The 13,246-nt window shown below is 44.0% G+C and overlaps 1 protein-coding gene across 1 annotated transcript; it reads left to right on the top strand.

Annotated features, from left to right (window-relative positions):
- The first annotated feature begins 284 nt into the window (after positions 1–284).
- Positions 285–7,347, top strand: LOC131463817 (proline-rich protein 2-like). Its single transcript, XM_058635867.1, has 4 exons — positions 285–351; positions 5,515–6,242; positions 6,615–6,743; positions 6,901–7,347. The coding sequence occupies exons 1-4, from the start codon at positions 285–287 to the stop codon at positions 7,345–7,347; spliced, it is 1,371 nt and encodes a 456-aa protein (XP_058491850.1).
- Positions 7,348–13,246: the final 5,899 nt, after the last annotated feature.

Here is a 13,246-nt window from a genome sequence, read left to right as displayed (position 1 = left end):
GGAAGACTAGTGGTCCTCTAGAGCATAATTGAGATCCTAATAAATAAAACAATAAACACCTCTTTTAATAGTATTTTACTATTTATCACGTTACATTTATTTAAATCCAACTATACTTAAATATTGAACAATTTAATTTATATTGAAAATAGCTTCAATGCCATGTCACCTACTCACTCAAAACTACTAAAAAGTTCTACCCTCCATGAACAGGACACACCTCTTCAGATTAGGTTTTAGAACTTCAGCAGCCATCTGCAGTGATGTAGCAGAGAGAACCCAAAATGGCTGTGACTCAAGAGACCAACACCAAGGGAGACGGAGCATTTGACCATCTGGACTGGTGCTGCAGTCAGAACAGCCTCAGCTGGGCCGCCTGGGGGATGGTGTATGATGTTTAAAGACCAGAAACACAAAATGAGTCGAGAAACACTTTTCTGATTGTGTCAAGAGGCTTCACAACATTAACCTTCACTGTTGCTCATCCTGTTGTCCACCTTTCACCAAATTTAGAAGGATAAAATAAAAGTTCTAAGTAAGATTAGGTTAAACTTAATTATACATTGTGGACAATAAGGTAATTGTCTTTGACTCCACATAAAATAGAACAGAAATTACAGATACAAACAATATAGATGACATCTATACAGATACATAATAATTTAAAACATTCTTAATAATGCAGGTGTATCTTTCTATGTATACTCAGGGATATTTCTTTCTCTTTCATTACTTCTGTCTCAGGGATTATCTTATTTCAAGGTGGCAAGATCAAGACTGATGTTTGTAATGCTGAACTTCACCCTGTGTGTGTGGGATTTAGAATCCACTACAGTATAATCTTATATAGAAGCACATATAGAAGCTCTCTCTCTCTCACTCACACACACACACACACACACACACACATGCACGCACACACACACACACAGTGTGATTTAATAATTTTATGTAGATGTATAGAGGGAAATAGGGATTTATTGTAGTGATACACAAAACTGAATTGTTCCTTAGGGAGAAAGAACTGTTTTCTTGTTGAACTATTACACCACAGAGATACAGAGGGGGAAATGGTCTCTGAATCAGATGAATTTCACCTAATAAGTTCAATTGATTTAAGTGCATCATTTAAAAAATGAGCTCATGCTAATCACAATGTAAGGACCTTAACTACAGCATATTTGCAAAATTGTTTTTCATAGATTTGCGAATGGACTGACACATGTGACAGTGCCTCAGTGGTAGAGCTAGAACTGGAAGGTTATGGGTTTGATTCCCAGCTCCACTAGCCTACATGCCATGTGTCCTTCGGCAAGACTCTTAACCCCACGTTGCTCCTAAAGGCTGTGCCGGCAGCGCATGAATGGAAGATGTGTGATAGAAAATATCCTGAATGGGAGAATAACAAAACTGTGGTGTAAGGCAGCTTTGAGTGGTTATCAAGATTAGAAAAGTGCTAATTAGCCTACTTACAATTTTTTCAGGCACAGTTTTAGACTGCGTTCACTGGAGGGGCATAAAGAGATGTGTAGTGGGATGATAGCATGTGTTGTTTGTGTCCAATAATGCACTGAATAAAATGTTAATTTTGGCACATACAGTGGAATGATTGTTAAGTTAAATAATATGAGTGTTAAGAGCATTGTGGTGTGATATTGCCTCCTGTTCAGTATGAGGAGACAGGTGTGGTATTTCTGGTTTTTCTGTAGTTGAAAGTTGATAGATTATTTAACAAAAACTAGAACTGTTACTCCCTTGTTTTCAGCCCATTGTTTATTGTGTTATTGAGGTGCAGTTTACATCCTTTTATAAACTTATCAAATTAAAAATAATCAATGTACAATGTACATGATGGAATTGTCTTTCAGTGCATTTCCTCTGTCTTGTACGGTGGCCTGGAAGTGCAAACCAGTATTACAAAACTTGAAACAAATTTACAAATACAGAAACAAATTAACAAAAGTTCAAACTAATTTACATTTTCCAGAACAAATTTACAAAATGCAAAACACTACAAATACCGAAACAAATGTACAAAAGCCACAGTCCTTACGGATAGGGAATGTCCCAACTGCGGCGAGTGACCCGGAAATGATACCGTGAGCGGTCAGTTTGTGACTTCTGTGTGTCGTGAGAATGGATGCTTGTGACTGAGTGAGGTTTTGTCCCTTTTGTGGCAAAAACATTTGCAGTGTAATGCCATTTTGTTATTCATGTGGACGGTCTTTGGTTTTTATGGCAGACGTCGACCAGGTAGAAGGATCGGATATGCTGCAACATTGCATTTCCTATTTCATGGAGGGCCACGCATATGACATCATTAGAGAGATGATGTCATGTTTACATGTCGTCAATACCAGCGTGAGGACTCTCAAAAGTGAGCTCAATGAAGCCGTTTTTAACCGCAGAAAGTATTTTTCATCTGCAAACGCTGTCATCAATGCATTCACACTGGAACTTCTTGGACCTGGACAACTGTTCGGTTACCGCACAATGTGGCAGGTACTTAAACAGAAGTACGGTCTACAAGTAAAGCGAGATGATGTTATGAATTTGCTTCGGGAGCTTACAGTTTTTTATGATTGCATGAACACTAAAAACAAAAGAATTACACAATTATCAACACCTTACACTCAAGTAGCAAAACGCTGGACCAGATTTTCACCACTATAAACACAAAGTCAGCCTCACACTTTTTGCAGAACAATACACACAGTGATTTGCGAAACACTAAACACACTTGTATGCATTAGACACAGAATAATATCATGATGTCTCTTCCTTGCAATTCCAAAGCACTGACTGACAAATCACCACACACATGAACCAGTTGATTAAACACACATGATTGCTTTATTGCAGACACACCAATCAGGTTTGAGCGCTACAAAATGCAGCATGTGAGTTCACCTGCTTTCAACCAAAATGGAATAAGTCAGAGGAAGAAGAGAGAGGGTGAGAGGGGGAATCCATGGAGGACGAGCAGGAGGTAGAGGTAGACCTGAAACAGGAGGAGAACATCCTCAAAGAAGAAGAGGACCAAATTTGTCAAATGAAATTTGTTGCACCAGATGCAACACATTGTTATCTGGGACAATGTGTCATTCCACCGCTCTGCTCTTGTGCAGAACTGGTTTCAACATCATCCACAGTTTACAGTACTGTACCTTCCACCATATTCTCCATTTATAAACCCCATCGAAGAGTTTTTCTCGGCATGGCTGTGGAAGGTTTATGATCTCCGGCCCCAGGCTCAGGTGCCCCTCATTCAGGCCATGGAGGAGGCTTGTGACCAAATCGACACCACAGCTGTGCAAGGATGGATCCGTCATTCAAGACGGTTCTTCCCACGATGTCTTGCCAATGAGAATATTGCCTGTGATGTTGATGAAATTCTCTGGCTAGATCCAGCTAGGCAAAAAGATGTGTAGTATTTACAGTAATGTATTGTATTCAGATTTCTTTTTGTTTTCTTCTTTTGATGTGATTGTCTATGTTGACTGATTTTGGTTATATGACGAGAAATAAATCTTATTTTCAATAGTCTGCAGCATTGATCTTGTGTCGTGTTTGAATTTACCATGTTGTATATTTGCACTTTCTCTGTGTACTTCACTTTCAGTAATCTAATCATTGAGAGGTACAATTTGTAAAAGTGTTTTAAGTTAAATGCAGCAGTGTGTAACTGGTTCAAACAGAATTAAGCCTGATGAAATGTGTGTTTCATATGGTAACATAATGTGGTTTTTATAAATGTGTATATAGTTTGTACAAGAGTGTTTAATTTTGCACAGGATCTGAGGTGTTCTGCATATTATGTGTAGTTGTGCTAATTGTGTGTAGTGTTTTGAAATTCCGTACTTAAGCAATCGTAAAAAACTGTAATTCACGAGAAGATTTATCAGAAGAACCTACCACTCCAATGGAATTGTATGTGGCACGCTGATGGTTATGATAAACTTAAGCCATTTGGTTTGGCAATTTCAGGATGTATTGATGGATTTTCACGTAAAATACTGTGGCTTGAATGTGGACCAACAAATAACAACCCACTGGTGATTGCTCACTACTACCTGTCATGTTTGCGTAAAGTCAATGTTGCCACAGACTGTGGCACGGAGAATGGCACTATGGCTGCAATTCAGTGTACCCTACGTCACCATCACAGTGATTACTATTCTGGAGTGTCCAGCCACATGTAATGGCTCCTCTACTAATAAGCAGCACATTGAGTCCTGGTGGTCCATATTTAGAAAGGGATGGTACGTACACTTAATGTAAGAATGTAATGTTATGTGCACTATCTTACATCCATGGGGCACGTTGTATATAGCCATCTGATCCCAGAGAAACATGTAAAACTTTCTATGCTAGTACCAACTCAACTTTTAGTCACGATGACCCTGAATATATATGCTAACGCTGCAGTTTGGTGTCCAAACAGTTAAGTTTTATTTCAGCCTGTTGTATCGCTGTGTTAAAGTTAAACCTCTTGCTTGTTGTCTCTTTGAAGACGTCACAGTATTTGTCTACATTGTTCCCATGACTACCAGCTACGCTGAGCAACTCACCCACAGTCAAATGTGAGTAGTTTAGTTAGAACCATTGAGTATAATGTCTAGCAGATATGTTTTCCCTCATAAAAAGGTAAAGTATCGAGGTGTCAGCTAATTAGTTACAAAAAATACTAATACTGTATTTATTTGTATTTTTTTTTAACCTGTCCTGTCCAGTACCCCGGACATGTAATATGATTGACAGCATGCCTTTTGGTGTCGGACAGATTTGATATGTGCAGGACGAGTCTGGGATACACGGAACTGCAGTATTTTTATTTATTTGTTTTATGATTATGTGTTGCGGGCAGCCGGACCGTACAGGGGGACAGGGAGTGGACTGACAAGGGGATGGGGAGTGAGCGGGGAGGAGGAAGGGAGGGGGGGTGAGAGAGAGAGAGAGAGAGAGAGAGAGGGAGAAAAAAGAAGAGGAAAGAGATCGAGAGGGAGAGAGAGTGAGAGAGAGAGAGAGCAAGGTGGACAACACATGGGTTAGTACCATTAAATTGAAATTATATAAAGTAGAAAGAACATACCTGATAAGACAGAACATAGACAACTTTAGGATGACATTAGTGTGTTAGTAACAGGTTAATAACATTAAACAGTTTAAATTATTTAGCGTATACAGAACATACTTTCAGATACAGTTTATATAGTAATTGTTAACGACCACATCAAGAGAGTATGTCCGGGCTTACAACAGTTATGTCAGTTAAATTTAATTTATCTTAGTGTGTTAGTGTGTGTGTGCGTGTGTGATCGTGCATATCAGTGTATATGTGCAGGGGTTGTCATTAGGTGTGATTGGAATCTGGGTGGGGGACCGTGCCAATGTCCGGCCAGTCCCCAGCGACGGGTTGAAAATCATCCAGGCGCCTAGGGCGCCCAGTAGCCGTATAGGGCAGGAGAGGCCCACAGCCACCACCCCCAGGATAGCAACGCATCCATCCCGCAGGGGGCCAGTCGGAGGAATGCGGGGGGGAAGCCCCCCCCACCCAGGGTCAACCCGAGGGAGCCGACGGCGACAAGACCACGGACAGAGGCCGAACCACCCCACACCCAGGCAGGCCGCAGAGGCCCAGGGTCCCCGCACCCAGAGCCCGCCAGCGCCCAAGGGCAGGGCCAGCCCACCACCGGGGGGAGCTTAGCCCCCCCCAGACCGCCAACCGGGGAGGCACGGTCAGTTACCCACCACAGCCACCCCCACCGCCCCCCAGAAGCCAACTGCATGCCCCCCAGCCCAGGGAGGGACAGGAGGAGGCCCACGTAGGGCCACCAGCCAAGGGGGCCCCCAGAGACGGAAGAGAGGCAGACTCCCGAGCCGGTCCAGACCCCCAAGGTAGAGGCGGGGCCAGTGGTCCAAGGACCCAACCCCGCGGTGCCCCGGAGAGGGGTCCCCCAACATCCAGGAGCGTCTGCGCCCGCCGACGACCCCCGCCGGGTAAGCAGACTGCCGCCCACCACAGCACCTTCAGGGAGGTGCGTCATGATGGGCCACAACCATGCCTCCCTGACACCCCCCAGACCGAGCGCAGGGGACCCGATCCCCCACGTCCAGCGACGCTTCCTGGCCACCACTGCTGCCCTCACTCAGACCGCCAGTCCCAACACGGCCGGGGGGTGAGCAGGAACCGGGCGCTCAGGAGCGCACCCACGACCACCACCCCCCACCCCAGGCCACCGGTGAGTGATTTGGAGGTGTGTGCGTGTGTGATACGATGTATGTTGGTATCTGAGGTGAAGTTAAAATGGCGGAGGGAAATGTGGCACGGGCGTCCCACTGTTGGCAGACAGTGGAGCCGTCGACGTGTCTCTCGCCCACCAGGCCCTAATGTCTAACATGCGATAAAATTAGGGGAAGAGTGGCAGATCATCGGGGGGAATGGAGAGCGGCCCCACCATGTGATGGTCCCACCCCCCGACCCCCCATCAGCTCAGCCACACCCCCCCGGTGCCCTAGATGTGAGTGTTTAGATGTATCATCTGCGGTGGGGGGGGCATAGGGGGTGGGCAAGAGTGCCCCCCCTAGTAGGGTGCCAGCTTCCTGACTGTCAGGGCCATATGCCCCAATCCCACCCACCCCTGGCCAAGAAGGGAGCAACCCGTCCAGGCCAGGGACACGCCATGGCACCCCATGAGCGCCGCCGGGGCGGAGGACCAGATACCCCCACACCCGACCAGAAGGTAGGCCCCCGGTGAGCACACCATCCCCGACGAGGCCGGACCCACACCCAGGCCACCACGGCATTACCAACGGCAGCAATCCCCAGATCCCGGCCCCGCCCACAGCCCAGGAACAGTCCAGACCAGGCCCACGCCCCACCCCATCTCCCACCCCAAGGGTCCCCAAAGCAAGGCGGCCCCCCGTGTGCCTCCCACCATGCCCCCCCCAAGGGACGGAGGACGCACAAGTCCACCCCAGAGCGCAGCAGGGGCAAAGCAGCATGCACCGCCCCCCCCGTCCCCCGCTAGGGGCCAACTCCACCCCCCAGCGCCCCGCAGGCCCCAGCGCACAGAGACCCAGAGCCCCTACCCCCACCCGCAGCGCGGCGCCAGCCCAGCCCGAGCCCACGGTCCACCCCCCCAACCTCTACGGGCCCCCCAGGCCAAGGTGGCAGCCTCCCCACAAATCCACCCCGACCCCCGTAGGGCAGACCCACAGCCACCGAGGGACGGTAGACCCAGGGCCACCAACCCACACAGACCACCAGACACCCCCAACACCCCAGATGCACGGCCCGCAGCACCACAGACCGACCAGGGAAGACACAGTCACCAGCCACCGTAGTCTTGATATGAAATTACAAATCACTGCTTAAAGAAAATGGTAGCAGAGTCTGTTTTTTATTTTTTTTAACACAGAACTTTTCTACTTGCAATATTAGGAAAATAAGAGATGACAAATAATAATCACATTTATCATTTTGCACATTTTCATTGCTGTTGCAATTTAGTGTGTTTAACACCAGGCTGCAATAAATCATTTACACAGTGACCCAAAGCAATTGGAAGATTTCAATCAGACATTTTGAAAAAAGCATTTAACCACAACAATTTCTACACTTGTTTCTTCATTTCCTAGTTATACACCCTCCTCTCTATCCCTTACACAAACCTCTCTTTCTTTCTCACCTTTTAAATTCTATACATTTTCCAGGCCTTTGTGTGTCTCCATTGTTATTCACCATTGAGTGTACCCCGTGTGTGTGTGTCTATGTGTGATCCCAATGTGTGTGCACAACTTATCCCAGTGTGTTTGTGATTATTATGCCTGCAGTGATGTGTGAGTAATTTGAAAGCTGGTAGTACATTTCCCCTTTAACAGTGAGGCCAGAATGCGCATGCACTCATACACACACACACACACACATTCACAATCACACACAGAGCAGTGTGTCAGCACTGTAATGAAATGCTGCTGAAGCAGATTAGTTGGCTTTACTGGCAAAACCTCACACTGATTGGTATCCACTGTGTATGTGTGCGTGTGTGTGTGTGTGTGTGTAAGAGAGCGAGAGAGAGTTCATAAGAGCAGTTATCACCAGTTATCAACATTGTAATGAACAGATCAGATTTTCAAACAGAGTCACACTCAAAGACATGCCTATGCAGTAGTGTCAGACTGCTGGTATACATTTTGCGTGCTGTATTTCTTGGTGTTATTATCAAACGGTGGCTGGGAGGGAAATGTGTGGAAATGTTTACACTGACTCAATGTTTTAGCGGGAGAGACTCTGATCAGCCGGATCCACGTTGGTATACTAGGCAAGATTACTATTTTGTGCTGATAAGATAAACCTAAGCTGACCAAATGTTCAAACCCTTTGTTACACCAGGTATAAAACCTGATACACTGTAAATGGATGCAAGCAGGATGGCTCATGCAGCCAGAGCATTACCTGCATTACCAGGTGAGCTACTCACCCCCCTCTACGAATATTAATTGATTCTTCATTAGCCCATACGCTATCCCTCCACAAAGTCTCATGAAAATCCAAAGCTTTACATAATCCTGCTAACAAGAAAACCAACCACCAGAAGGATTCAGGTGAAAACAGGCCATGGATTTGCAATAATCTGCTAAAATGGTCAGTGAAAGACTGTCTGTGCCAATATGTGTGTGTGTGTGTGTGTGGGTGTTGAAGTGACCCAGGTGCACCTAAAAAAATTGATGTCTATTCAGCTGTGCTAAAATATGCAAACGTGAGTGTCAACCTCATACTGTCAAAAGTGTCAAAACTGTGTCGAGCTAATGTTCCTAACCATCAGTCACAAAGACAAAATCGACAGCTCATGTGGATCACCTTGGACAGGTGGCACTAAAGCCTCACAGCTTTAAATACTTGGTAGTGGAAGATCTGGACAAATGTTTTACTGTCCGACGTGCCGGAATACAGAAGAATCTTCCGTATATTGTTTTTTGCAACCAGATGGGCTGACAGCTGCGCATCTACAGTGTAAAGTAGAGGAAGGCCTGTTACATTTCAATATGTGGATTAATAGAGTATTAAATTAAATTTCTCCTTAATTGGAAATAAATCACAGCTTTTAATAACTTTACCTGGATTACAAGTTTTGTACATATCTTTGAGAAGCCATTAAAAAGGCAATCATCTATTTGTTATGTATGTACATTACAACGGATCCATTGACACCATGTAAGGATTGAGAGTTAAAGATATTGAACATTTCTTCTGACTTAACATGATGTGTAATTTTATTCAGACGTAGGGCAGTAGTAGCAAAAGAAGTGTGAGGATTTAATTAAACTGAAAACATTGAACAAATGTGCTGCTAAAATACAATGTTAAAACTTAGGAAAAAAGATGTACATGTGCTGTCTTATTGTTAATGACAACAGACATGCACCCATTCGATTGTGCATGACCCTATCAACAATGGACAGGAAGTTAGCAATTGAAAACGATATTGCTGACAGGTGCTTTAACTGACGTGGATTCTACCAACTTGTTCAGTTTGATCATAATTTCCAACTAGTGTAGAGTGGCCACTAAATGCAGCAGCAGCAGCAGCGATGGGATTAATGGAAATTTAAATAGCCTGCTTTGTTATGTGAAAATACAGTATGTGCAGGTGTGCCATTGGTGCTCAGAGCGATGACATAATGTATCTGTTATTAAAATTGTTCCTTCATTTACATTAAACATTGGTTGTGATTAACATAAAAGAGCCGCAGATGATTGCATGTTCAAGTTTTCCCCACTGATTTGTACTTAAATACTCTGCAGTGAATGTAATGTAATGCAGTGACATGGAGTCCCACTGTTCACAACTTCAGCCATTACATTTTGTATTCCCTCGGCTCTCACTCCTCAACACTAAACTGACAAAATATCACTTTGATGGTGTGTGTGTGTGTGTGTGTGTGTGTGTGTGTGTGTGTGTGGCTGACTGTGTTATGAAGCCGGGGAGAAAAGCCCCTGTGGAATAGCAATCAGGAGAACAAAAAACGAGTGCTGAAAAAAGAAGAGAATAAAAGATGAATAGTTGTTGAAATAACAGAGAGAGGGAGAGAATGGCGATGTTGACAGCCCTAATTAAGACCCCGCCCATTTGTTCAGTGTTAATTGGATGATTTATACTCCTGTGGGACTGACTGACAATCAAATGATGCTGGTTGGTATGAAAATGGATGTGAAACCGGGTTTGATGGTGCTTGTGATGTGATGATGGCTAAATGAAAATTGTTGTGGTTTTGATACTGCTAATTCTCACAACTCATCAGTCAGAATCACTTGATCACCAGACACAACAACTGCTCATACAAATGTAGTTTGCTGGTTCACAGATTTGAATATGTGGCCTAATTTAACTGATACAGACAAATAATCATTAATGAGATATGTAAGCAGTATTAGAAAACATTGGAGCATTATCGATGAGATCATAATATGCAGCATTACAAGGAGAACATTTATTTGGATGGGATTCATTTTTGGGGAGGTGTGGAAAAGTAATTTTACCAGATCTTCTCAGTGATTTTAGTCTTGTCCAAATGTTCCGTGTCAGTAATCGTTACCAGACGAGAATGCACATGATGACAGAAGGTGACGGTGGTGGTCAAATCGAGTGCTACTTGCCACATTGGCTAGGGATGCAGTAGGTTGCCTTCCAGCGTCAGGGCTCTTGTCGGCTCTTGTCGGCTCCCTGGTTACTGGGTAGGGTGAGAGAAGATGTGCCTTGCCTAGGGGTCACCTGCCGTGGGAGCACCCGGAACTCATCAGCCAGGCAGCAGCTCTGCAACAGAGCTCCAGTGAAAGGCTCCTGGGACTGATTGGGCAATTTACCCCAGTTTAACCATTCGTAGTTTTACTGAGATTTCTTATCCCGGGTGATTTGGCCATTAATATTACAGATAATAATTACATTACTCCACCTCCCCATGTAAAACTAATCCTGTCAGAGTAGGGTTTAAGACAGTAAACTATGTACAGAGTAACAAAATGGTTTGTGCTTTTTTTAACAATATGGATCAGTATCTCTGGCATGGTGTGGTGGTGGTGGTTGTGATCAGTAGGTGAAGGACTGATGGAGCTGATGTCAAATTCCAAGCAGCAACAGCAAAGCAATATTTCTTTCATCGAGGGGTAGTTTTCCTTTTTGGCAACATGATTTGATACTGCCTGTGTATTTGCATATTTGTGGTTTTGCTTTGGCAGCTCATTGATACTCAGGTGATGACACATTACAACCTAACACTGTTCCATTATGGACAAGGCTTGGTTACAAGAAATGCACTTTCCAAACTGTGACATGAGGCAACACTTTCCTGGAGGAGATATTGGAGTTACTCGCCAATGATTTAATTGCAAAATTATTATTTGAATTAACACAACAAAACAGAGGTTGAAAATGCCAATTATCATTCGGAATGCTTGGCTTTCAAGATCTGGTTTCCTCTGACCACAAACTGGTTTTCCATCCAGATTTTTAAAGCATATTTCAGATTATTCAATTTAGAAAATATGAAATTTTATCCAGTTCCACCAACTATAATATGCTAATCAGGGCTGGATGGCATAGTCTTTTTAAATGATACCTTGTGGTAGAGAATTACACGATACTGGTTTGAGGAGAGAAGAGCAGAGTCTTCTCTATCAGGAGTGACTCACAATGTCATGTATGAGAAAGAGGAGGATAAACACCGGGGTACATACGGCATACATACCAAAATGTACTAGATATGATTTTGTGTCCATATCTTGTAGCCCTAATGCACATAATCTATCACCTACATGTTTACACTTTTTTACTTTCTTCTTCAACTAACAACAGACGAGTAAGCACCAAAAGAAAAGCATCACAACAGCAAAACAACATTATGACACGATTCACCATTCTTAACAGCTTACTGTTTAAGGTCACTGTGGCTACCGGATTCATGTTTCTTCTAAAGTGAGCCTCAGAGATCTGTATCTGCTCCCACAGAGCAGAAAGTTCAGATGGTGGTGGAGTGAGTGTGCAAAGCCCTGTCTTACTGTGGTTGTGATGCCAATTATGACCTTATTGTTCAGTTCTGTATGGTTGGATGTTGGAGGACCTATTATCTTGGCAGCAGTGTTGATTATGCATGTAGGTTTGGTTTGTGCAGGCTTTGGTCTGGGGAGAGCCAAATTCTTTTAAACTTTGTGAACTCTGTCAGAACCTGTCCAGGGTGTACCCCACCTTCTGCCCTTTTGCCCTATGTCAACTGGGATTGGCACCAGCGCCCCCCTGACCCTATTGTGGAGGACAAAAGCGAAGAAGATGAGTGAGTGAGTGAGTGAGTGTTTTCAAGCATGTATGGTGTTCTTGAACACAATATACTTACTGGTGAGTTTGTTAGAGGCTACTCTTAAGTCCAATGCTCCTGTTAGCACGCTGTCTCATATGAGCTTTAGAAGCTAAGTGGTCGTCCATTATGTTTTTATGGGTCCAGTTGATTGTGTACTGGCAGAATTTATAGAACAACACATCTGACTCTGCTCTAATAATAATAATTGTAACTTTTTAGTTGTCATGTGTGTCTTAGGTGGCTTTGACATTGTTGTGAAGGGAAGCTGTGCTAGTACTACATGCAAACCAAACTTTTCACCTTTTTTCACCTCCTCTTTCCCTTGTTCTCCTACCATCTCTCCGTCTTTACACTTGTCTACCTCCTGTTGCCTTTCTGTCTTTTTCTCTGTCATGTCATCCAATGCCATCTCGCTCCTCGTCTTCAAATTACCTCCCAGTAACAGTGTGTAGGAGCTAAGAGGCCCTGTATTAGCATAGTGGTCTCACAGCCTGTTAGTCAGCTTGACAGCAGTGCGTGACAGCAAAGCAGTGAATCATTTTGTGAGCTCCCGTTGTCTGTGTGTGTGTGTGCCTGTTTGTGTGCGTGTTAGGCAGACTTAAGAGACCTTGACAAGATCAACACAATTGCGAGTCCATAAAAAGTGACAACATCTTAGCTTATGTATCTGGAAATTACTTCTGGCGTAATGACTTCATGCCTGATGTCCGGCTTATTCTCACACAGATGTTGTGCGTGAGATGAACATTGAGATTGTGCAAGACACACACAGGTACTATGTCACATGACTGTAATGTGACATTGTGTCTAATTAATAGACAGACAGACTTCTTCCCTGTTTCAGAACACACAACACACAACACACATTTTCATTGGTAAGAGAAAAGGAGTG

The sequence above is a fragment of the Solea solea genome, chromosome 8 (assembly GCF_958295425.1).
Source record: "Solea solea chromosome 8, fSolSol10.1, whole genome shotgun sequence".
NCBI classification, from domain to species: Eukaryota; Metazoa; Chordata; class Actinopteri; order Pleuronectiformes; family Soleidae; genus Solea; species Solea solea.
This window is presented reverse-complemented; position numbering and strand designations above follow the sequence as displayed.